This window comes from Anomaloglossus baeobatrachus, chromosome 1, assembly GCF_048569485.1.
Source record: "Anomaloglossus baeobatrachus isolate aAnoBae1 chromosome 1, aAnoBae1.hap1, whole genome shotgun sequence".
NCBI classification, from domain to species: domain Eukaryota; kingdom Metazoa; phylum Chordata; class Amphibia; order Anura; family Aromobatidae; genus Anomaloglossus; species Anomaloglossus baeobatrachus.
The window spans coordinates 949,259,114-949,285,634 of record NC_134353.1 but is presented as its reverse complement, the minus strand read 5'-3'; the positions used below and the strand labels follow the sequence as shown (position 1 = coordinate 949,285,634).

The 26,521-nt window shown below is 49.5% G+C and overlaps 1 protein-coding gene across 1 annotated transcript in view; it reads right to left on the bottom strand.

Moving 5' to 3' along the window:
• Positions 1–231: 231 nt before the first annotated feature.
• Positions 232–26,521, bottom strand: part of LOC142258625 (uncharacterized) — a 193,017-nt gene continuing 166,727 nt past the window's right edge. Inside the window, exons 8-11 of the mRNA XM_075331290.1 lie at positions 9,201–9,324; positions 9,052–9,119; positions 8,760–8,862; positions 232–2,094 (exon numbers count right to left, since the gene is read on the bottom strand). Of these exons, the coding sequence (XP_075187405.1) occupies positions 734–2,094; positions 8,760–8,862; positions 9,052–9,119; positions 9,201–9,324 (1,656 nt within the window). The 3' untranslated portion in view covers positions 232–733. The remainder of the gene's footprint in view (positions 2,095–8,759; positions 8,863–9,051; positions 9,120–9,200; positions 9,325–26,521) is intronic.

Below are 26,521 nucleotides of genomic sequence, written 5' to 3'. Positions count from 1 at the left end.
CTTAATCTGAGTGATATGCTGTGGCATGCATTTACCTTAAAAAGGCAGTTCATGTTCGAAAACCTCCAATGTGGCGGATTTGCAACAAAATTACAACAAGACTGCCGCGATGAATGGGCCAAAAGGCCTCAATAGCATTGTAAAATCCCAGATTTCAATATAAATAATTTACATTAAGAATATGAAATGCATTTTGCAGTGAAACAGGATTCTTAAGGTATATAACTCAATTTATTTATTTTACTCACTTATATTAGCGCCATTAATTTTTCAGCTTTACAGACAGTATCACCACTGTCCCCATTGGGGCTCACCATAAGCATCACTTATCAGTATTTGGAGTGTGTGAGGAATGACGGGCAGAACATACAGTCTCCTTGTAGATGTCGTCCTTCGGGGGGCGGATTTGACTAAAATACATTATAGAAATGTCTGCTTCCTTGTGTGCGAGTACTATTGTGTCTAAATAGATTTGTTATGGACATGTTTTTTATGAGTTTTTGCTGGGCAATCAGCTGTGACTTTTCCTGATAACACTTTCCACATACAGAACATAAAAATGGCTTCTCCCCTACTGTATGAATTCTTTGATGTCTGACAAGATTTCAATTCTGAGTAAAACATTTCCCACATTCTGGACATGAATATGGCTTCTTCCCGTGTGCGTTCGATGTTCAGTAAGAGTTTATCCACTACTATTACATTTCCCACATTCTATACATAAAAATGTCTTCTATCTTGTGTGAATGCTCATGTGTTTAACAAAAGCAGATTTGTAAGCAAAGCTTTTCCCACATTCTGAACAAGAAAATGGCTTCTCCCTTGTGTGCGTTTTTAAATGCTCCTTAAGGTGTGACTTCCGAATATAACATTTCCCACAATCTGAACATGAAAATGGCTTCTCCCCTGTGTGACTTCTTATATGTTCAACAAGCTTTGATTTCCGAATAAAACATTTCCCACATTCTGAACACGAAAATGGCTTCTCCCCTGTGTGAGTTTTTAAATGCACCTTAAGTTGTGATTTCCAAATAAAACATTTCTCACAATCTGAACATGAAAATGGCTTCTCCCCTGTGTGAATTCTTACATGTGCAAGAAGATATGCTTTCTGATTATAACATTGCCCACAATATGAACATGAGTATGGCTTCTCCCCCGTGTGTGTATTTATATGCAAATCAAGCTGTGATTTCTGAAGAAAACATTTCCCACAATCTGGACATGAAAATGGCTTCTCCCCCGTGTGAGTTTTTACATGCACATCTAGTTGTGATTTCATAATAAAACATTTCCCACATTCTGAACATGAGAATGGCTTCTCCCCTGTGTGAGTTTTTATATGAAGAACAAGGTGTGATTTCCGAATAAAGCATTTCCCACATTCTGAACATGAAAATGGCTTCTCCCCCGTATGAGTTTGTATGTGCTCATCAAGCTGTGATCTCCTAATAAAACATTTCTCACAAACTGAACATGAAAATGGTTTCTCCCCCGTGTGAATTTTGATATGCAGATCAAGCAATGATTTCTGGAAAAAACATTTCCCACATTCTGAACATGAGAATGGCTTCTCCCCTGTGTGAGTTTTTATATGCACATCAAGGTGTGTTTTCTGAATAAAACATTTCCCACATTCTGAACATGAAAATGGCTTCTCCCCCGTGTGAGTTTTTATATGCCGATCAAGGTGTGCTTTCCGAATAAAACATTTCCCACAATCTGAACATGAAAATGGCTTCTCCCCTGTGTGAGTTCTTATATGTTCAACAAGCTTTAATTTCTGAATAAAACATTTCCCACATTCTGAACACGAAAATGGCTTCTCCCCCGTGTGAGTTTTTATATGCTCATCAAGCTGTGATTTACAAATAAAACATCTCTCACATTCTGAACATGAATGCGGCTTCTCCCAAGTATGAGTTCTTTGTTGTTGAACAGCCCACATGTCACTTTTATTTTGATGAACATTCTGCGATGAATCAGGAGATTGCTTAGAAGCATCAGATGATGGATCTTGGATGTGAAGGCCTGAAGGTATATATGTGATAATGACTTGCTCTTCATATGTATTCTGTATAATGCCAACATCTTCTGTCAAATGAATAAAACAGATTTGGTAAATTTTAAACACAATAACATTAAAACAAGGTTTCCACAGGTAAGGTCAGGCCCCTGACTGCAGTAGCGTTATGCAGCCCAGATAGTGATGGTCTTATTACCAAGACGACTCTACTACAATTCTAAACATAAATCACATAGAAAATAAGTTATTAATATTGATTATATCCTGAATGTCATACCTGATACCATAAGCACAGTGTCCATGGCTGCCTTATATAAGGCGACATAAGAGGAATTATACTTTATGATGGCATAAAAGTAAGTGTGTTAAATACTCTATACAAAGAGAAGGACAGAGGACAGCGTTCCATGTGTGAGTCGGCCGAGCACAGCAACCAAAATATTGTCTACAGTGCTCACCGCAGCAAGTTGTGCTAGCCGGTACATCACTTGAAACAGCCCAGGAAAATCCTCCAGAAGCCACTGCACCGACCTCCCAAGGCAGGGAGCTGATCATGGAAGGAAAGGGGCTGCAGAGCGGGATGATCCGGACTCTGCAAAAAGAGGAGGCGAGCCACTGCAGGAGCAATCAATTCTTACAGAATACCGCTCTGCAGCCCCTTTCCTTCTATAAATCCTCTATAAGATGGAAAAGTCAGCAACAGAAATGAGCAACCAAGGAGAGATTTGTTACATTTCAGCATCTTGTGATTAAAAAGAAAATAAATCTGAACATTTTCTCTCCTAGAAGAAAATCAGAATCTAGAAATACTTTCTCCTATTATTAGACTCGTATCCTGCACATTCACTGATGAAATGACGTCAGTAGAAGAATCGCTCAAGAATCCCACCCCCAATATCAGGATTAATTTCATGGACCTCGGACATCCTATCAGGACACAATGGGTTATATACAGTGGGTACGGAAAGTATTCAGACCCCTTTGAATTTTTCCCTCTTTGTTTCATTGCAACCATTTGGTAAATTCAAAAAAGTTAATTGGTTTCTCATTAATGTACACTCTGCGCCCCATCCCCCATTTTGATAGAAAAAAAACAGAAATGTAAAAATTTTTGCAAATTTTTTAAACAAGAAAAACTGAAATATCACATGGTCATAAGTATTCACACCTTTTCCTCAGACACTCATATATAAAGGGTACTTTACACACTGCGACATCACTAGTGTTTGCTAGCGATGTCGAGCGCGATAGCACCCGCCCCCGTCACTCGAGCGACATTTGGTGATCGCTGCCGTAGCGAACATTATCGCTACGGCAGCGTCACACGCACATACCTGTGTAGCGATGTCGCTGTGACGGCCGAACAATGCCTCCCTCAAAGGGGAGGTGCATTCGGCGTCATAGCGACGTCACTAAGTGGCCGGCCAATAGAAGCGGAGGGGCGGAGATGAGCGGGACGTAACATCCCGCCCACCTCCTTCCTTCCGCATTGCCGGTGGAGGCAGGTAAGGAGATATTCCTCTCTTCTGCAGTGTCACACATAGCGATGTGTGATGCCGCAGGAACGAGGAACAACATCGCTACGTACGAGACAACGATTTTTGGTTTTAGGACGACCTCTCCAAAACCAACGTTTTTTGTCTCTTTTGCGATCGTTTACGGTCGCTCGTACGTGTTACACACTGCGATGTCGCTAACGGCGCCGGATGTGCGTCACAAACACCGTAACCCTGACGATAAATTGTTAGCGATATCGCAGCATGTAAAGTACCCTTAAGTCACATGCTGTCCATTTCCTTGTGATCCTCCTTGAGATGGTTCTACTCCTTCATTGGAATCCAGCTGTGTTTAATTAAACTGATAGGGACTGATTTGGAAAGGTGCCCACCTGTCTATATAAGGCCCCTTTCACACTGCATTTTGCCTTACGTTTAGTGATCCCGTCGGGGCATCCGTCGGAACCGCCCCTCCCCCACCCCGCAAAGCGTGTTTCGGACCCATGCGCTGACAGGGCCACTGACTGTAATGGAGCAGACTCCATTAGCGTGTGCTCTGTTTTGCACCATTTTCGGGCATATACTGTACGTTTTCTGCAGGCGGACACCAAAACATAGTCGACAACATTCGAGTGTCCGCCTGCAGAAAACGTTTGTGCCCGAAAATGGTACAAAACAGAGCACTTGCTAACGGAGTCTGCTCCATTACAGTCAGTGGCCCTGTCAGAGCATGCATCCAAAACACGCTTTGTGGGGTGGGGGAGGGGAAGTTCGGATGGATGCCCCGACAGGACCACTAGACGTAAGGCAAAATGCAGTGTGAAAGTAGCCTAAGACCTCACTATTCACAGTGCATGTCAAACCAAATGAGAAACATGAGGTCACAGGAACTGCCCAAGGAGATCAGAGACAGAATTGTGGCAAGGCACAGATCTGGACAAGGTTACAAAAGAATTTCTGCAGTACTCAAAACTCTTAGGCTATGTGCGCACTAGAAATGTGAAGTTTCTCAAGAAAATTTCTTGAGAAACTTCTGCCAGTGAAAGATTTCCGGACCTGCGGAAAAAATCCGCACCAAATCCGCATGCGGTTTTGCCGCGGATTTGCCGCGGATTTACCGCGGATTTACCGCAGGTTTGTCCCTGCAATAAATAATAAAGATAATCGATAGACAGATAATGGATAGAGGGAAAGATGGATAGATGAATAGATGAATAGATGGATAGATAGAGGGATAGATAGATAGATGAATAGATGAATAGATAGATAGATAGAGGGATAGATGGATAGATAGATAGATAGATAGATAGATAGATGAGAAAAACCTATATAATGTTCCACCTCCCTGCATTTTCTAAGCTGGCACCCTTTAGTGACTTTCATGTGGCACTAAAGGGTGCTTAGCCTTGTATTTAGCCATAAAATAAATAAATAATTAAAAAAAAACGACGTGAGGTCCCCCCATTTTTTGTAGCCAGCTAGGGTAAAGCAGACGGCTGCAGCCTGCAGACCACCGCTGGCAGCTTCACCTTGGCTGATAATCCAAAACAGTGGGCACCCCACGCTGTTATTTTAAATTATATAAATAATTTAAAACAAAAAACGTGCGGTCCCCCCCATATTGGATCACCAGCCAAGGTAAAGCGGACAGCTGGGGTCTGATATTCTCAGACTAGGGAGGTCCACTGTTATTGGACACTCCCCAGCCTAAAAATAGCAGGCCGCAGCCGCCCCAGAAGTGGCGCATCCATTAGACGTGCCAATCCTGGCGCTTTGCCCCAGCTCATCCAGCGCCCTGGTGCGTTGGCAAACGGGGTAATATATGGGGTTGATGCCAGATGTGTAATGTCACCTGGCATCAAGCCCTGGGGTTGGTGAGGTCAGGCGTCTATCAGATACCCGACATCACCAACCCAGTCAGTAATAATTAAAAAATAGACAACAAAAAAAGTTTTATTTGAAAAAACACTCCCCAAAACATTCCCTCTTTAACCAATTTATTGAAAAGAGCACAATCAATTCCATGTCCGGCGTAATCCAATAAGGGGGGGGGCACGGCGATCCATACCATAGTCGCTGTCCCAGTCAATGAAGAACAGAATGTTCCCCATTGGCTGGGAGAGCAATGCAGTGACCTGAGCTAACATCAATAGGTCAGCTCAGGTCACTGCAGGGGATGACGAGCGCTGCCATCAGGAGCATAGATGAGATCATTACCTTCTGTGATCATCTCCTGTACTGCTGACGTCAGCGCTGTCACTGACTTCTATGCCCGCCGCGTTGTCAGAAGTCTCGCGAGAGCCCGTGACGTCACCGCTAGTGACAGTCTCGGGCCGCTCGCGAGACGGGCATAGACAGCAGTGACAGCGGTGATGTCAGGAGGCAGGAGATCGTCACAGCAGGTAATGATCTCACCTCCTGACAGCAGCGATCGTCATCCCCGCGGCTCCCAGCACTGCAGGATGTCAGTGTCTGCTGACACTGCGGGCAGACACTGACACCCTGCAGTGCAGGCAGCCGCGAGGCCGGAGCAGGACACAGACTGCACAGGCACCTGGAGGTCGCACGGAAGTGCTTCTGTGCGGCGTCCAGGGAGTGTGACGTCTGTGTTTACTCTGCTCCGCTTCCTGGCATAATGACATCGCTTCCTGCAAAACCGCAGGCAGCGATGTGCATTCCCGCAGGTAATTCGCGGCTATTCCGGTGGTATACCGCACATCATTGCTACCTGCGGAATACCCCCGGAATACCGCAGGTACCTGCGGAAATTAATGGACATGCACATTTTCTCAAGAAAGTTTCTCGAGAAAATTTTCTCAAGAAATTTTCTTGAGAAAAATCCGCACAGTGCGCACAGCTATTTTTTTTTCTCATTGAATTTCATGGGAAATGTCTGCACAAAGATTGCAGACATTTCTCAAGAAATTTCCGGGGCAAATCCGCGGGTAAATCCGCAGGTAAAAAGCTCTAGTGCGCACATAGCCTTAAGAGCACAGTGGCCTCCATAATCCTTAAATGGACGAAGGTTGGGACCTCCAGAACTCTTCCTAGACCTGGCCATCCAGCCAAACTGAGCAATCGAGGGAAATGAGCTTTGGTGAGAGAGGTAAAGAAGAACCCCAAGATCACTGTGGCTGAGCTCCAGAGAAGCAGTAGAGAGATGGGAGAAATTTACACAAAGTAAACTATCACTGCAGCCCTCCACCAGTCGGGCCTTTATGTCCCGCCCACAGCCATGACTCAGTCATGGGTACGGGATTGAAATAGACCAGGTGAGTGCTGCTAAGAGCAGTTCTGCTATTCATATGTGAGGCCGTATGGCACATTTTATAAAAATATTTTAGTGTAGGACTGCCTCAAATGAGATTTGCCGTGACGTGGCGGGGTAGCTCAAGAAATTGCAATTTTTTGCCAAAAATCTCAAAATTTTATAATAAGTACAGTTTGGAATTTTTAGTGCTGGAATGCACATTTGGTGCTGGCTTTTTGTTTTTTCTTCATTGAATTGGTCGGTGGTTGAACTCCACCTTGCTAGGCTACCCAATTTGGGATGTATTCCACCTGTTTAGATTTTGGCGGTTGGTGACTGTACACATTCAGTCATCAGGCCTTGTCCACAGGCTTTTTACTTCATGCAGCATTTGCTTGGACCTGTCCCGCCCACAGCCATGACTCAGTCATGGGTACGGGATTGAAATAGACCAGGTGAGTGCTGCTAAGAGCAGTTCTACTATTCATATGTGAGGCCGTATGGCACATTTTATAAAAATATTTTAGTGTAGGACTGCCTCAAATGATATTTGCCGTGACGTGGCGAGGTAGCTCAAGAAATTGCAAATTTTTGCCAAAAATCAAAAAATTTTATAATAAGTACAGTTTGGAATTTTTAGTGCTGGAGTGCACATTTGGTGCTGGCTTTTTGTTTTTTCTTTATGGCAGAGTGGCCCGACGGAAGCCTCTCCTCAGTGTAAAAAATATGAAAGCCCACATAAAGTTTGCAAAAAAAAAAAACACACACATGAAGGACTCCCAGACTATGAGAAAAAAGATTCTCTGGTCTGATAAGATGAAGATAGAACTTTTTGGTGATAATTCTAAGCGGTATGTGTGGAGGAAACCAGGCACTGCTCACCACCTGGCCAGTAAAATCCCAACAGTGAACCATGGTGGTGGCAGCATCATGCTAAGTGGGCAGGGACAGGGCGACTGGTTGCAATTGAAGAATGAATGCGGCCAACTACAGAGATATCCTGGAAGAAAACCTCTTCCAGAGTGCTCTGGACCTCAGACTTGGCCAAAGGTTCACCTTCCCACACAACAATGACCCTAAGCACACAGCTAAAATAACAAAGGAGTGGCTGCAGAAAAACTGTGACCATTCTTGACCGGCCCAGCCAAAGCCCTGACCTAAACCCAATTGAGCATCTCTGGAGAGACCTGAAAATGGCATCCACCAACCTGATGGAACTGGAGAGGATGTGCAAGGAAGAATGGAAGAGGATCCCCAAATCCAGGGGTGAAAAACTTGTTACATCATTCCCAAGAAGACTCATGGCTGTCCTAAAGCTCAAAAGGGGCTTCTACTCCATACTGAGCAAAGGGGCTGAATACTTATGACCATGTGATATTTCAGTTTTTCTTGTTTAAAAAATTTGCAGAAATATCTACATTTCTGTCAAGATGGGGTGTAGAGTGTACATTAATGAGACAAAATGAAATGAAATGAAATGCAATGAAACAGAGTTAAAAATTTAAAGGGGTCTGAATACTTTCCGTACCCACTGTATAAGAGGTGACACTCGTCTTTCATGTAACCATGATATTTGTTATGTGATAACGCTCTGCCATCTCTGTCTCAGTAATCTCTATCGTCTCCTATTATTTGGGTTTATGTCTCCATGTTCTGTGTCTGTCACACACTGACATGAGTGTAATAGGAGATAATGGATTCTTAGTCCCTAAACTGGAGAAACCCCTCATCAGCCCTGACAGCGGATAATAGGAAAGAGCTGGAGCGCGTCCTCGCTCACATCGGCAGAATTCATGTCCAGCTGTATTTCTCCTCTATAACATAACTGCACATCCCGTGTTATCCCCTGCACCGGGATCACAGATTCATTCACATTTCATGTGTATTGTACATGAAGGGTTAATATACCGCTGGAGAAACTGACACAGCAAAGAGCGGAAAATAGGAATGTGTGACTTGTGTGCGTTATTGGGTGGTCTGTACTCACCGGGGCGGTGATCTGTAGGAATCTCCTCGTTACTCCGCTGATCGCCCCTCACATTTCTCTCTGGAGAATTAATATTGTTCAGATCTTTATCCAGATCCAAAAGCTGCAAAACAAAATATTGTAAAAGTCCCCGGGAATAATGGAGATAAGATCCGGACATGTGAGGTCTGTGGTCAGCTGTGATCCTGCCGTCTCCACCGCTCTCATTACACAAGTATACTGGAGGAGAAAACAAGACTGAACACAAGGAGGTCACAGCCGTCTACACCTCATAGGGGAGATCTCCATCTACCTGAGGATCCTGTGGAGGAGGAGGAGGAGCGGGACATCTCTCTGGGGTCGTCCTCGTACTGGAGAGACCTGCAGGAGACACAGACAGGACGGACATCATTATTACATACAGATAATTATAGGCCGGGTGTATTCAGTCCTGTCTATTACCTGGTGATGTGCGGGGCTGGGGCTCCTCCATCATCACCTCCTTGTACCGGTCCTTGTGTCCTTCTAGATACTTCCACTCCTCCATGGAGAAATAGACGGTGACGTCCTGACACCTTATAGGAACCTGACAACACAATGATACCGTCATCACCCAGAATCCTCCAGTGCCATCCTGTATAATATCCCAGCATTCCCAGCAGTGTCACCTCTCCAGTCAGCAGCTCCATCATCTTGTTGGTCAGTTCTAGAATCTTCTGGTCACTGATGTCCTCATGTATCCGGGGGTGAGGTGGAGGCCCCGGGATTGGGCTCAGGGTTCCGCCCCGTCCTTCAGACACAGGGGCCTGACAGCGATCACTAGAGGTCTTCACTACTGTGTAATCCTGAGTGTGGAGACATTAATAATATCACTACAGACATCACCTCCCTGGTCATATCCTCTGTTATTCCCATAGATAATGATGTAATGTGATGACATCAGAACCTCTCACCTCCCCAGTCATATCCTCTGTTATTGCCATAGATAATGATGTAATGTGATGACATTGTCGCAGGCGGAGGAGGGGACGCTGCGCTCTCCCACTGCTCGGGTCCGGCCGCGGCTGCTGCAGCTGCTGCTGCTCGGTGGTGGCTCGAGCGGTGGGCCGGATCCCGGGGACTCGAGCGGCGCTCCTCGCCCGTGAGTGAAAAGGGTGGGGATTGGATGGTGGGGATTTGGTTATTGTCCGTGACGCCACCCACGGTTGTGGTGATATTGGTGACACCATCGCTGCTCTGGACGGGGGATCCCGGGAGCGATGACAGGGAGCAGCCTGGATGTTAGTTCTCCCCTCCGTGGGTAGGGGGTTGGTTGTCCCGGGGCCCGGTGATGGGGTAGGGATGGATGGCAGGCGGGTTACGGGGCCATAGATAATGATGTAATGTCATGACATCAGAGCCTCTCACCTCTCCAGTAAGATGGAAGATTATCTCCAGACTCAGGTTTAATATCTTCTCCATAATTTGGTCTTTGTCCTTATTCATCTTTCTTGGGTCAATCAGGAAAAATCTATTTAGAAAAAAACAATAGAAGATTCGTTATTGTAATGAGGATGAGATGATGAGAAAATGAACAAAAGGGAAAAACTCAAAAATTAACTGAAGTTAATAAGGGGAACTAATTTGTGAAAATATAAAAGTGCAGATGTCGTCTTCCCTCTTCTATTGAGCAGATAAATAACTAATTGATGCGGCTCCTCAGATCCGACCATGAGCGCTGCAGGTGATCACTTCTCGGCCGATGTTCTTCCAGTCAATGTAAACTGAGACTGACAAATATCACAGGAGCATCAGAGCGGGAGTGACGGGGGATTTATTGCACACATTCTGCAACCAAATCTACATCTCCTGGAAGGAAAACTGCAGCTGCAAAAAGGCACGTTTCTTATGCAATTTAGTGCGGATTTTTTTTTCATTTTTTTCATGTGTTTTTGGATGGGGGTTTTCACTACTTAAATGGAGAAAATGCAGAAAGAATTGACACGCTGCAGGTTTTTCTGCAACCAGATTTGCAAGGAAAAAATCCTGCACGTGTGCACGACACCTTAGGCTTCTCATTGACTTTGCTGGCATTAGGATATCCTTTCAGATTTGTGAATATCTGTAAGAAAAAAATGCATCAAAAAACATGGAAAAACCACAATGTGTGCACACAGCCTTACACTGGTGAGCACTAGGGAAGGAGGTCACACCTGGCCTGAACCTTCTCTGCTAGTCCGGGTTTTTATTGCAATGTAAAAGGGATGGCGGGGTGCAGGGGCAGCCGTGGCAGGGACTAGATCACCACTTTGCACTGCCGCCTCCGTTCCACTACAGGGGAAGGGGTGCTGGGACTTGTAGTGCGGGTCACACTCTTTCAGGCTGTAAGCACAGGACAAGTTCTTCCTTCTGGGCCCTCTCACAGCTGCCAACTGTAGCAGGCCTCAGTGTTCCCAAACACCACACAGAGTCTGTATCCTTCATAACCATAAACTTCTCTTTACTGAACAGTTTCACATACAACTTCTGATCACGCCAGCGACGGGCACATCCTTCAACAGTTACAGGGGACAACATCTTCATTACACATAACCTTCCCATGGTCCATTCTAGAACTTTACTGAGGCCGTTGACGTTAGCAAGCAGAGTTCCATTAAATTTGCCAGCCACATCCCTGGTACTCGGGCTTCCGAGCCCCTCATCCCCTCTCTCATCTTCATTCTGTCGGGCAGATTCATATAGTCCTTCAGGGGTCCGTCTCCCAACCCCAGGGATTAGCGATCAGCCATGATGGGGACGGCTCTCTTCTATCCTGGTCTGTCAGGACTTAAGGATGCTTTACACGGGACGACCGATCGTGCAATTTCACGATCGATCGTACCCACCCCCGTCATTTGTGCGTCACGGGCAATTGATTGCCCGTGGCGCACAAAGTCGTTAACCCGCCATCACACGTACTTACCTCCTGTGAGACGTCGCTGACGGCGGCGAACATTCATTTCCTGGAGTGGGAGGGATGTTCGGCATCACAGTGACGTCACACGGCCGCCAGCCAATAGAAGCGGAGGGGCGGAGATGAGCGGGATGTAAACATCCTGCCCACCTCCTTCCTTCCACATAAGGCCGGCGGGTGCCGCGGGATGCAGGTAAGCGAGGTTCATCGTTCCCGTGGTGTCACACGGAGTGACGAGTGCTGCCACGGAAACGATGAACAACCGGCGCCAAGTTTCATAAACAATTTTATGAAACCTAGCGTCGAGTACACGACTCACGATTTGTGAATGATACTGCGTCGCTAGGAGGTGTCACACAGGCCGGCATCGCTTGCGATGCCGGATGTGCGTCACAAAAACCGTGACCCCGATGATCTATCGCACGATAGATCGTCTGGTGTAAAGCAGGCTTTACTCCTACTCCTCAGGAGCCCACTGACCTTCAGCCTGGAGAGGGGGTTCGTTGGATATACGCCAGGGGGTAGTGTGGCGCCCCAGGATCTTGTTGCCACAACAATGTTGCCCCTCCAAAAGGGTTAATGCTGAGCCTGGAGGTAATTGGGGAAGTCTATTGGCCAGTAAGTACCAACATCCAACACCATTTCTCCCTCAGGCCAGCAGAGGGAGCTCTAAACCTGGAGTTCCAGGGAGCACTTCCTTAAGCCTGACCTGGGGGAGGAGTTAGGTAGTCTGTGAGGGAAGTTCAAGGAGAGAGGAGCTGAGTAGTACGGTCTTGTGAGCTGGAGTTTGGAGCTAGATTAGCTCAACCCAGGAAAGCAGGAGCCGTAGTGAGGCAAAGAGAAGACGCTAGAGGAGGACGGGTCAGAACCTGTTCGCCTCAAAAGAGCACACAACAAACATCGGACGTCGGAGTCTGTGGTTGCCAGGGTTGAAAACCCTTCGCCAGTAGCCGAATCCGAAGGGCAGGAGAGCTGCAGGTCTCCTGGTCCCCATAAAGAACCTGAAGGTCCAGCTGCATCACAGGGGCCCGGTGTGGACTCCAGCAGAGAAGCACCAGAGAGGGCCTGCGCAGCCTACCACACGGGTAGAGGGACGTACCACAAGTCCCAGCAGCAAGAGGGCCACTGCTAAACCAAGATTGCAGGGTCCTGTAGAAGCAGAGAAAGAGCAGGGAGTAGGCCTCATTACTCGACTGGCCAAGGAGATCACCCCAGGTACTTCCAGGCCGACCGGATCAACCTTACCACCTGTGACGGTCTCCCAGGACTGAACTGTTGCCGAGTAAAAGAAAAGAAGGTAAAGAGACTGTTGTTTGTGTCGGTTCTTTACACTACCTGATTGGCCCTGCACCGCTCCCACCATTGCAAAGACTTTCATAAGCACCAACAGTTGCCCCGGGGTACCATTCCACCTGTGGGGAGCAGAACCATCCCAGCTGCTAATCCATCAGCCCCGGAGGTCCCATCCAGCAGCGGCGGCTCCATAGTCGCAATCCACAGGTGGCGTTACGAATATATTTTCCATAAACTTTATTATAATCACCACCCTCACAACCGCTATATTAATTGACCCCACCAGGGTCACGGAGCTGGGCCCTGCCACCGCTGACTACCCCCGGACTAGTCCGGCCCGGCACCGGGTGTCCCAGAGCCTTGGGGTGGGCGAGTCAGTAGCAACCATCCAGACCATCCAGACTTCACCCTTTTGGGACGTGGTTTGGTCAGCCGACCTCTCACCAGGGCCTCATGTGTCCGGTGTCTAGATATGACCCTGCGGGTCCTTCAAAGGGACTTTGCTTCACATCTCCGACACGTGCGGCACCTCACTGCTTCTCTGGGGACTCTGTCTTCATAAGCTTTTTACTAACTAATCTCCTCCCTGCCATTAGCTCTCCCTAGCCTGAGAGCACCAAGGGAAATAGCTTACCCCATGTGGTAAAGATCTCTCCCACCTCCTTCCTTCCGCATTGGCGGCCGGGACGCAGGTAGAAGATGTTCCTCGCTCCTTCGGCTTCACATACAGTGATGTGTTCTGCCGCAGGAACGAGGAACAACATCGTAACATCGGTCATTTCCAAATTATGGAAATGACCGATGCTACACCGATGATACGATTACGACGATTTTGCGCTCGTTAATTGTATCAAAAAGGCTTTACACACTACGATATCGATTGCGACGCCGGATGTGCGTCACTTTCGATTTGACCCCACAGACATCGCACCTGCGATTTCGTAGTGTGCAAAGTGCCCCTTAGAGTCTCCCTTCAACCTTAAAAACTATGATACTATGATACTATGAACTATGATACAGACAGGGGATTTGAAGGTCTGGGGGGCAGAGCCTTACACCAACACCTGAGTTGCACAGCTGCAGGATAAGCACAGCATAAATAGGCAGCCAGAACTTTTCACTTTGGTGGATGTGTTGAGGAGAGCCATAAGATGAAATACTTGATTAACTTCTGGACATAGAGCACTGTGAGAAGTGTGTTCAATTAAATCAATTCTCTATACATAAGCCAGTCACTCTTCAGAGGAACCCAAAATGGCCCCCGATGACATCACAGACCCTACCATCAGCGTGGATCCACCAGATGACGTCCCTCCCATCACCATGGATCCATCCAATGATGTCATAGACCAGCCTACAATGACGCCCACCAATCAGCTCATGGACTAACACATTGTTCGACCCACTGACTAATGAACACATCCGGACATGCCCCTTTGCAAGGTTATATCAGAGCAAGCTCAGTTGTAATAAAGGAAGAGCCCGGGCCGACTTTTGTCGAGGAAAGATGAATATCCGACTGTGACTGATATCATTTTTCAAGCATGCACTCGATCTACATCAATTAGGCCAGGCAGTAGGCAACTAGTGATCTCTGATTAAGAGTTCACCCTAACATTAATGGCGCCCAAAACGTGGGGCCAGCATAGGAGAAACTCTGCAATCTTTAGGACCGGTGATTGGAATGGCAGGACGTGCTGGATACCCTGAGCCAAGAGTCTTATCAACTCTTATACGAGAACACATGGTAAGTCTGCTGATTTTTATAATTTGAAGTCTTACTTGTGTGTCTCAGGGTGTGTGGCACTGATTGCCTGACCGTGTCCGGTTTTTGTGATCTCTGTGACGGCAGAAGAGTCTCTCCGCTGCTGGCCATATTTAATTGCGGAAGAACCGTCAGATATTCAGTTGCCTGCTGCCTCTTGTGTATTTGTCTTGAGGGGAGATTGACTGGTAGTTAGGATAGCAAGTGGGTTTTTGAGCAGTGTTTGGAAACGTGGAGGACGCTCCATGTGGTACGGTTTTTGGTTGTTGCCTGTCATATGTTTTGCGGTTGTGGCTCGAGGCCTAGAGTGAATGACTCGGCAAGAGGCCTAGAGATAAATTGCAGGTTTTAATTGGTCAGGTTAGGCACGTGTTTTTCATGGGCTCTCAAATTTGTTGATATGGTTTTGTACAAGGCCTAGATAAGAGGCTGGTATTTAATGACTAGAGATAAAGCGCAGGTTTTAATTGGTCAGGTTAGGCACGTGTTTTTCACGGGCTCTCAAATTTGTTGATATGGTGAAGGATATTGTCTGTGGTATAGTATACGGTTGTCGCCTGTGGTAGTTTATGGCTCTGTAAGGAAATACGTGGGACTGCTGGTACGTGGTAATCTTGGGGCCTAGCGCAGTGTAACGTGGAATGGCTGGTACGGATACCATTGGGGCATAGCGCAAGATTAGGTGATATAATTGGTATGAGGTGTCTTGGGGTCTAGAAAGAGCGCTGGACGTGAATCGGCTGGTACAGGCACCTTGTAGCCAGGGGTTGTGTCTAGTTGTGGTCGGAAATATCCGGATGGGAGTGGACTTTGTTGGGATGTGGGGACTCTAGGCCGCAATCCTGTGATAAGCCATGTGCTAGTCATGGAGGCAAACGTTTTAGGTCAGATTTTAAAATGGTGGATGAAGCACATGGTGGCGAGGCATGCATGGTTTAAACAAAGAAAAGGAAGTGAGTCGGGGGATGTGTGAAGAAGACCATGTGCTCTGTAAATGTTTGAACAAAGACTGGGTGGACTATTATATACTTAGACAGAAAAATAAGTGTTTTTATCTATAATTAGACTTAGATCGTGGACGTGTGTGTGTGTGTGTGTGTGTGTATATAAATATATATGTATAAGTACAGAGTATAGAAAAGAGAGGAGAAAGAGTTTGAGCAGATGTGAGGTCAGTTTTCTTTTTTTCTCTGCCACATGCTCCTACAGATGCAAAATGGTGGACGAAGCACATGGCTGAGGCATGATTGAGACAAAGACAGAGATTGAGTAGGGGGATGTGTAAAGTAACCAGAAGACCATAGGTTGTATGAAAGTCTGAACAATGGATTGGATAAAGTAGTACATACTTAAGACAGAAAAATGAGTGTTTTTACCTGTAGTTGGACCATGACTGTGGATATGTAAATCTGTGTGTATATGTATAAAGTATGGAATATAGGCAGGAAGGATAATTGGTTAAACTTGTAAGTTTAGCAGAAGTAAAATCAGTTTCTCCCTTCCCCCTCTCATGTGGTTCAACCGCCCTTACACAAAGAAGCCATGTGCTATTCTGGCAGTGGCCATTTTATTAGTAAATCTGTGTGGAGCCCTCAGGGAAGTTGACAAGACTGCAGCCACTGAATAACACGAAGTGTCATTAAGGGTAACTGCACATATTGATAAAGTAATATTTGGGAGTCGGGATAGTCATAAAAAGAATATCAAATTAGTAAGAAATTAGATAAAATGAAAATTTGCTGTTAAGCATTAAGATAACAAAATTTTAAATAACATACCTTTGCGGCAGATGTCATGATAAATAATACATATTCCAATTATGAATATGGCGAATAAATCCTGAGTTGCATGTTTTAAAAATAAAAATAAATAGATAAATAAAAAAATACAACAGAAGAAGGGAAATTTGACTTGTGTCCAGCAAAAATGAGCAGTTGCTTCTGGTTTGGGGGGAGGGACAACCTTTGAAAAAAAAAACAACAAAAAAAAAATCTGTAGAGCAGGATTTTTATCTCACTTTGGATCTATTGTGAGTCAGCTGTGAAAAAAGCAGGCCAAACATGGGGGGTTTATCCACATTTAATTCATTGTAAATTGTATTGGAAAACGTAGTTGAAACTAGTTTTTTTTTATTTTTACTAATTTTACCCCAATGATAACAATAATTTTGTTTAAAGTATGTGCATGATTTATTGCATTCTGTGTTTGATATGTAATGTATTGAATAATCTATTTTCTTTTTATAAAAAGAATGATTGCAACAGATGTTTGTGTGGAGATCTGAGACAGAGGGAATAACATAGCTGAATGGACTGGCACCTCCAGGACCTGTGCTGTGCTGTTTGTCAGGCTGGACTTTTCCTTTACATACTTGTCTGAAGTAAGACTGGTTTTTTTTCTGTTTGTTATCAGTGGGAATAAAAGATTGCATTTTGGACTGAGAACCGTTGTGCGCCTCTTTACTGCGTCCCCGCCATTGCCTACCAGACCTGATTCCCTACATTTGGTGGCTTGAAGCGGGCAAATGCAGTCTGGCTGTGTGCCAATATATGTCCTGGGAGAAGGGTCTGTCACAGACACAAGGATATCTGCAGTGATGGAGGCCACTCGGCAGCAGCAGATATTTAGTCAGCAGCAGCCGGTGACCGATGAGCTGCTGGTACAGCACATGACGACATCACAGTCAGCAGAAACTCCACAGGTGCTTCACAGCGCCCGGAAAGTGGTTCATATGGCGATGGAGAACTCTGATGACATTGAGTCCTATCTGGACATGTTCGTGAGAGCGGCCAGAGAGGGAAAGTCTACCTCAGGACCAATGGACGGAAGTAATTTCTCTGTTTCTGGCATCAGGACCACAGAAAGCCGACCAAGCAAGTGGCAGACTACGCAAGGGTGAGATCCTGTCATGACCATGTGTAAATGTATTGTTTCGGACCTAGCAGGTACATCGGTGGGAGTTTAACCCTTAAAAGCCAGCCAGGTTTCACTGCTATGACTTGCGGCACAGATGCAGGATTAGGACAGCATAAATAAATAGCCCTAACTCCTCACTTTAGTGGCTGTTTAGGATGGAAATCTGAGGCAGGTTTTGTAGGAATAACAGAGCTGAATGGACTGGCACCTCCAGGACCTGTGCTATGGTGTTTCACAAGCTGGACTTTTGCGCTACATACCTGTGTGCAGTAAGACTGTGCTTTGTTTCTATTTGTTACCAGTGTAACTGAAAGGCCGGGGCCACACGGGGACTACTAGAATCCTCGTATGACACTCGGCTCACGCTGGCAGCACAGCAGGAGCCAAGTGTCATGCGCGTCACTGCGACAGAGGTCCGTGATGCGATCGGACCACAGCTGCGGGAGGCAGCCCAGCACTGAGGAGGGGACGGCCAGTGCTGAGGAGGGGAGGGCCGGCACGGAGGAGGGGAGGCAGGGATTTAACTCCCTCACTCTTCCGTTGCCGGCTATTGCCATTCTCACTCTGCACTCGCAGGACACCGGTGTACCGCAAGTGCAGTGCGATATTTCTCTCGCCCCATACACTTGAATGGAAGAGAAAGAGACTCGCATTGCACCCGCAGCATGCTGCAACTGTTTTCTCGGTCCAATTGGGGCTGAGAAAATACTCGCTCATGGGTGCTAGCACATAGCTTAATATTGGTCCGAGTGGAATGTGATGTTTTATCACATTCCACTCGGTCCAGTTTTCATGCCGTGTGTCTTACACCAAACACTGAGTTTTGGACTGAGAACCCGGGTCCCTGCAACTGCCTGTGACAGCTGAACCCTGCACTGCATCACACAAGATAATATACAGCATGGAGAATAATAATAATGTACAAGCTCCAGACCAAGAATAAACCCAGAAGACGTCACTTCCTCCACTCACTCACAAGGAGCATCGATCTGCACCAATCCCCCATGTGTAGTGCGGGGTTTGTCGCTCTCTCCCTCATGTGTAGTGCGGGGTCTGTCGCTCTCTCCCTCATGTGTAGTGCGGGGTCTGTCGCTCTCTCACTCATGTGTAGTGCGGGGTCTGTTGCTCTCTCCCTCATGTGTAGTGCGGGGTCTGTCGCTCTCTCTCCCCCATGTGTAGTGCGGGGTCTGTCGCTCTCTCCCCCATGTGTAGAGCGGGGTCTGTCGCTCTCTCTCCCTCATGTGTAGTGCGGGGTCTGTCGCTCTCTCTCCTCCATGTGTAGTGTGGGGTCTGTCGCTCTCTCTCCCTCATATGTAGTGTGGGGTCTGTCTCTCTCTCTCCTTCATATGTAATGCGGGGTCTGTCGCTCTCTCTCTCCCTCATGTGTGGTACGGGGTCTGTCGCTCTCTCTGCCTCCTGTGTAGTGCGGGTCTGTCGCTCTCTCTCCCCCCATGTGCAGTGCGGGGTCTGTCTCTCTCTCTCTCTCCCATGTGTAGTGCGGAGTCTGTCGCTCTCTCTCCCCCATGTGTAGTGCGGGGTCTCTCTCTCTCTCCTCCATGTGTAGTGCGGGGTCTGTCGCTCTCTCAACCATGTGTAGAGCGGGATCTGTCTCTCTCTCTCCTCAATGTGTAGTGCGGGGTCTGTCGCTCTCTCAACCTCATGTGTAGAGCTGGGTCTGTCGCTCTCTCTCCTCCATGTGTAGTGCGGGGTCTGTCGCTCTCTCTCCTCCATGTGTAGTGTGGGGTCTGTAGCTCTCTCTCCCTCATGTGTAGTGCGGGGTCTGTCTCTCTCTCTCCTCCATATGTAATGCGGGGTCTGTCTCTCTCTCTCCTCCATATGTAATGCGGGGTCTGTCGCTCTCTCTCTCCCTCATGTGTAGTGCGGGGTCTGTCGCTCTCTCTCCCCCCATGTGTAGTGCGGGGTCTGTCGCTCTCTCTCTCCCTCATGTGTAGTGCGGGTCTGTCGCTCTCTCTCCCCCCATGTGCAGTGCGGGGTCTGTCGCTCTCTCTCTCTCCCAAGTGTAGTGCGGGGTCTGTCGCTCTCTCCCCCATGTGTAGTGCGGGGTCTGTCTCTCTCTCTCCTCCATGTGTAGTGCGGGGTCTGTCTCTCTCTCTCTCCCATGTGTAGTGCGGGGTCTGTCTCTCTCTCTCCCTCATGTGTAGTGCGGGGTCTGTCTCTCTCTCCCTCATGTGTAGTGCGGGGTCTGTCGCTCTCTCTCCTCCATGTGTAGTGCGGGGTCTGTCGCTCTCTCTCTCTCCCATGTGTAGTGCGGGGTCTGTCGCTCTCTCTCCCTCATGTGTAGTGCGGGGTCTGTCTCTCTCTCCCTCATGTGTAGTGCGGGGTCTGTCGCTCTCTCTCTCCCTCATGTGTAGTGCGGGGTCTGTCGCTCTCTCTCCCCCATGTGTAGTGCGGGGTCTGTCTCTTTCTCTCCTCAATGTGTAGTGCGGGGTCTGTCGCTCTCTCTCCCCCATGTGTAGAGCTGGGTCTGTCGCTCTCTCTCCTCAATGTGTAGTGTGGGGTCTGTCGCTCTCTCTCCTCAATGTGTAGTGCGGGGTCTGTCGCTCTCTCTCTCCCTCATGTGTAGTACGGGGACTTTCGCTCTCTCCCTCATGTGTAGTACGGGGTCTTTCGCTCTCTATCTCCCTCATGTGTAGTGCGGGGTCTGTCGCTCTATCTCCCTCATGTGTAGTGCGGGGTCTGTCTCTCTCTCCCTCATGTGTAGTGTGTGGCGCCCCTGACCTGGTCAGGCACCACTGAGTACTGCACCCATGCTGGGGACAGTACAATACAGGTAATCCAGAAGGCTGACAGGGGTGTGGAACACAGGCGCATAGTAATCAGCTCTCACACATGTACCCATGAGAGGACCCCTGGGGATCCCAGGAGGGGGAAAAGCCTTGACCTTCACTGGAATAGTGGAGGGGGCCAAAAGCCTCCATCTCCTCTCAAGGGGTGTGGTAAGAGAGTCTGGTTGCTAGGTGGCGTAGGCAAGAACAGGAGAGGAGGAGCAGTGAGTCAGTTAGAGCAGAGAACTCCAGAGGGCTCAGTGAGGAGCAGACCTGTGGGGCTGTTGCTGTCTAACAGCGCCCGCGCAGTGGCTACTGACGGGGGAGAACGGTCAACTAGGAGTGCTACCTGAAAGCCAGCTTCAGCTAGAGAGAAAGCACGGAGTGGGAAGTAAGGAGACTGCTAGAGAGTACCAGGCCCAACCGGGCGGCAGATCCCGAAGCGAAGATAGATCCAGCTTTCTTCTGCTAAACCTGCCGGTGTGGGGCTCTCAAAGCCCACACCACAACACCACAAAAGCCGCAGCCACGTAACCGCAGTGAGGGCCCATAGGTCACAGGAGGCAAGCAGCTGGAGTGGCCTGGTCCGGGGAACAAGCAAACGGTAAACAAAAGGGGGAGAGAGGTTGCAGCATCTTCCCTGGGTGACCCCCATAGGGACTCAAAGTCGGGGTCACCCCAAACCACCAAGGGCTAAGGAAGGCGAGTCAGTAGTCACCCTCATAAAGTCAGCCTGAAGGATACCTGGTTCCCATCTGGTTCATCCCAGCTACGCCCGGGCTACTCACCCTGCCATCAAATGTGAGTAAAGCCCTTGAAAGACAGTTCTGCCTGTGTGAGTCATTCTGCGACTTGTGGTACTACAAACCTACACCGGGCCCTGGGGCTTGCCTCACTCTCAGGAGGCTATTCCAACTAACTGCACACACCATCAGCCCCAGGCGACCCTCAACCTGCAGTGGCGGTCCCTACTGGCCGCTATACTGAGAGTGGCGTCACGATCAAAACCGAAGATTCCCTACCTGTGACCAGCACCAGCTACGTGGAGTCCCTGAAGGTATGCACCGATACTACACCTGTGGGGCTTCACATCTGGCGTCACGAACAGGATAAGGACTAGACCTGTTCAGACAGGTGACCATGTGCCTGGGCGGTTGAAAAATTGGAAGCGCCGCCATATTGCCACCATGAAAAGCGCGCTGAAAAACAACAGCAGCCCGCGCTGGAAGAAGTTACCGCCCACGAAGAGGTGTGGCTACCCAGAGATCCCCTGCAGAGTTCTGACCTTGCCAGCTATGAGAGCGGAAGCGTCCGGAGACGGCGGAGCAGGAGAGAAGCCAGCAGCTTGCTAGAGAAAATGGCGTCTGAGAGCAGAGATCCAGAGCCAGGCTCCGCTGCCTGGTGGTGTCGGGAGCTTGCCGAGTTCTGCGATCAACTAGAAGCCAGGGTCGGAAGGCTGATCAGAGAGGGACGCGAGGAGTTCCTATGGATGACCGCGGCGGTTCGGGCCTACGAGGAGAGAGCCGCGCACCGAGTGCCAGATCGGGCGGTGACAACTCAGACCCCGATGCTGCCAACGATGGGTGAGTCGAGTGATGCCCCGGCTAGCGCAAGTGCCCCGACCCCTACTGCCACGCCCGCGGTCCCTGAAGAGGCGCCCGGTGCGGCGACGCTGAACCAGGCCGCAGCCACGCCAGGTGCGGCCCGCCAAGCCCCGGCCGCCGCAGCGATGCCCTGCTCGGCCCACCAAGACCCGGTCCCTGCAGCGACGCCCAGCCCAGCCTGCACGGATCCCATCGCAGCTGCGACGCCGATCCAGGCCGCCGCCATACAGGGCGCGGCCCGCCAAGACCAGGCCGCCGCCATGCCAGGCGCGGCCCGCCAAGACAAGGCTGACGTACCATTTACCCCGGCCCGCAAGGCCAGAGCAGACAAGGCTCCCCAGGTTCAGGAAGTCCCTGCTAGGCAATCCCTGGTAGGTGAGGACTCCGCATACTGGCAGCTAAAAGCCGACCTGGAAGCTAAGTTCCCACGGGAGATGGTGGAGCGGTATATGCTCCCTCCGCACACCCCAAAGAGTATCCCGACAGCTCCCGCAGCAACCACGGCAAAGAGTTCCCCACCTGGGCCGGCAGAAAGAAGTCCATCCCCAGCACTGCTACCCAAGGAGTGCCAGGAAGAACTAAGGGGGGGAGGAGGCCAGGAGGTTGAGGGGCTGACTCCAGAGCCATACCCAGAGCCAGAGATGCTGCCTTATTCTCGCTGGGATGAGGAAGACCTGACACCATCTGCAGAAGAAGATCTGCCCAAAAGCCTTACCTGGGAGTTTGTGAGCTGCACCCTACAGAATCCAGCCCGTAAGACACATCGCAACAGAACGCAACTATCCTCTGCACCGTCATCTCCAGAGCAGAGAGAGGTCACCGCCAGAGACCTGCAAGAAAAACGAGCCCTGAGAAGGTCCAAAGCCCAGGCCAGAGGACCCCTTTTCAGAGGAGTAGTGGAGGATTTTAATCTGAGAAGTGGATATGGATTCATCGTAGCACCTGGTATCAAAGAAGGGATATTTGTCAACAGAAGAGATGTGAGAGCTCATCTGCCTAGAGGACACCCTGGCAGAAATCTAAAGATGGGAGATTCAGTCCAGTTTACTATGCATCAAGGTGAAAGAGGATTGTATGCCCTGGACGTAACACAAAGTCCTAAAGAAAGAGAAGGAAGACAAAGCAGAGAAAAAGAACCTACGGATGAGACGACCACAGACGACGACAGAGAGCAGGAAAGCAGCAGGTGCCACCGCCATACAGGCTCAAGCCCTGGTAAAGAGGATTAAAGTAAAGTAAAGTAAAGAAAGAAGTACAGAAGTTAAAGTTTTGAAAAGTTTTGTTTTGCAACGTTTAAGCATGTGCCCACAAAAACTATTGTGAGAAAACCATAAACCTTAAGGCTATGAACTGGCTATAGCCACAAACTCTCGCAGTGTAAATAGTTACACCAAAAGGGCACCACCACCACCAGAGTCAGCCTGTTTAGGGGCTTGGCTCGTCTGCAACCAGGAGGAGCCCGTCCGTATATAGGGCCTTGGCTCACCTGCGACCAGAGAGCATGCCTGTTTATGGGGCCTGGCTCTCCACCACAAAGAGGGTACCTGGTCAGCACCAACTGTGGAGGCCGCCTCTGCATCCTGCCAGAAGAGGCTGAAGGCGCGGATCCACCAAGCCAGGTATACCCTGAAGACCACCAGCCCATGAAAGCCGCCTCTACATCCTGCCAGAAGTGGCTGAAGCCGCGGCCAACGTGAAAGGGTTTTGGGTGGGTTAACGGACTTGTGGGTGGAGGGTGGTGATGTATGGTACCTGGTGCTTTTAAAAATGTTTTACATGTTTTAATGTTTTATGCATTTTAAAATGTTGTCTTGCAGCCCGAGGACGTGCTGGTGATAACTAAGGGGGAATGTGGCGCCCCTGACCTGGTCAGGCACCACTGAGTACTGCACCCATGCTGGGGACAGTACAATACAGGTAATCCAGAAGGCTGACAGGGGTGTGGAACACAGGCGCATAGTAATCAGCTCTCACACATGTACCCATGAGAGGACCCCTGGGGATCCCAGGAGGGGGAAAAGCCTTGACCTTCACTGGAATAGTGGAGGGGGCCAAAAGCCTCCATCTCCTCTCAAGGGGTGTGGTAAGAGAGTCTGGTTGCTAGGTGGCGTAGGCAAGAACAGGAGAGGAGGAGCAGTGAGTCAGTTAGAGCAGAGAACTCCAGAAGGCTCAGTGAGGAGCAGACCTGTGGGGCTGTTGCTGTCTAACAGCGCCCGCGCAGTGGCTACTGACGGGGGAGAACGGTCAACTAGGAGTGCTACCTGAAAGCCAGCTTCAGCTAGAGAGAAAGCACGGAGTGGGAAGTAAGGAGACTGCTAGAGAGTACCAGGCCCAACCGGGCGGCAGATCCCGAAGCGAAGATAGATCCAGCTTTCTTCTGCTAAACCTGCCGGTGTGGGGCTCTCAAAGCCCACACCACAACACCACAAAAGCCGCAGCCACGTAACCGCAGTGAGGGCCCATAGGTCACAGGAGGCAAGCAGCTGGAGTGGCCTGGTCCGGGGAACAAGCAAACGGCAAACAAAAGGGGGAGAGAGGTTGCAGCATCTTCCCTGGGTGACCCCCATAGGGACTCAAAGTCGGGGTCACCCCAAACCACCAAGGGCTAAGGAAGGCGAGTCAGTAGTCACCCTCATAAAGTCAGCCTGAAGGATACCTGGTTCCCATCTGGTTCATCCCAGCTACGCCCGGGCTACTCACCCTGCCATCAAATGTGAGTAAAGCCCTTGAAAGACAGTTCTGCCTGTGTGAGTCATTCTGCGACTTGTGGTACTACAAACCTACACCGGGCCCTGGGGCTTGCCTCACTCTCAGGAGGCTATTCCAACTAACTGCACACACCATCAGCCCCAGGCGACCCTCAACCTGCAGTGGCGGTCCCTTCTGGCCGCTATACTGAGAGTGGCGTCACGATCAAAACCGAAGATTCCCTACCTGTGACCAGCACCAGCTACGTGGAGTCCCTGAAGGTATGCACCGATACTACACCTGTGGGGCTTCACATCTGGCGTCACGAACAGGATAAGGACTAGACCTGTTCAGACAGGTGACCATGTGCCTGGGCGGTTGAAAAATTGGAAGCGCCGCCATATTGCCACCATGAAAAGCGCGCTGAAAAACAACAGCAGCCCGCGCTGGAAGAAGTTACCGCCCACGAAGAGGTGTGGCTACCCAGAGATCCCCTGCAGAGTTCTGACCTTGCCAGCTATGAGAGCGGAAGCGTCCGGAGACGGCGGAGCAGGAGAGAAGCCAGCAGCTTGCTAGAGAAAATGGCGTCTGAGAGCAGAGATCCAGAGCCAGGCTCCGCTGCCTGGTGGTGTCGGGAGCTTGCTGAGTTCTGCGATCAACTAGAAGCCAGGGTCGGAAGGCTGATCAGAGAGGGACGCGAGGAGTTCCTATGGATGACCGCGGCGGTTCGGGCCTACGAGGAGAGAGCCGCGCACCGAGTGCCAGATCGGGCGGTGACAACTCAGACCCCGATGCTGCCAACGATGGGTGAGTCGAGTGATGCCCCGGCTAGCGCAAGTGCCCCGACCCCTACTGCCACGCCCGCGGTCCCTGAAGAGGCGGCCGCCGCAGCGATGCCCTGCTCGGCCCACCAAGACCCGGTCCCTGCAGCGACGCCCAGCCCAGCCTGCACGGATCCCATCGCAGCTGCGACGCCGATCCAGGCCGCCGCCATACAGGGCGCGGCCCGCCAAGACCAGGCCGCCGCCATGCCAGGCGCGGCCCGCCAAGACAAGGCTGACGTACCATTTACCCCGGCCCGCAAGGCCAGAGCAGACAAGGCTCCCCAGGTTCAGGAAGTCCCTGCTAGGCAATCCCTGGTAGGTGAGGACTCCGCATACTGGCAGCTAAAAGCCGACCTGGAAGCTAAGTTCCCACGGGAGATGGTGGAGCGGTATATGCTCCCTCCGCACACCCCAAAGAGTATCCCGACAGCTCCCGCAGCAACCACGGCAAAGAGTTCCCCACCTGGGCCGGCAGAAAGAAGTCCATCCCCAGCACTGCTACCCAAGGAGTGCCAGGAAGAACTAAGGGGGGGAGGAGGCCAGGAGGTTGAGGGGCTGACTCCAGAGCCATACCCAGAGCCAGAGATGCTGCCTTATTCTCGCTGGGATGAGGAAGACCTGACACCATCTGCAGAAGAAGATCTGCCCAAAAGCCTTACCTGGGAGTTTGTGAGCTGCACCCTACAGAATCCAGCCCGTAAGACACACCGCAACAGAACGCAACTATCCTCTGCACCGTCATCTCCAGAGCAGAGAGAGGTCACCGCCAGAGACCTGCAAGAAAAACGAGCCCTGAGAAGGTCCAAAGCCCAGGCCAGAGGACCCCTTTTCAGAGGAGTAGTGGAGGATTTTAATCTGAGAAGTGGATATGGATTCATCGTAGCACCTGGTATCAAAGAAGGGATATTTGTCAACAGAAGAGATGTGAGAGCTCATCTGCCTAGAGGACACCCTGGCAGAAATCTAAAGATGGGA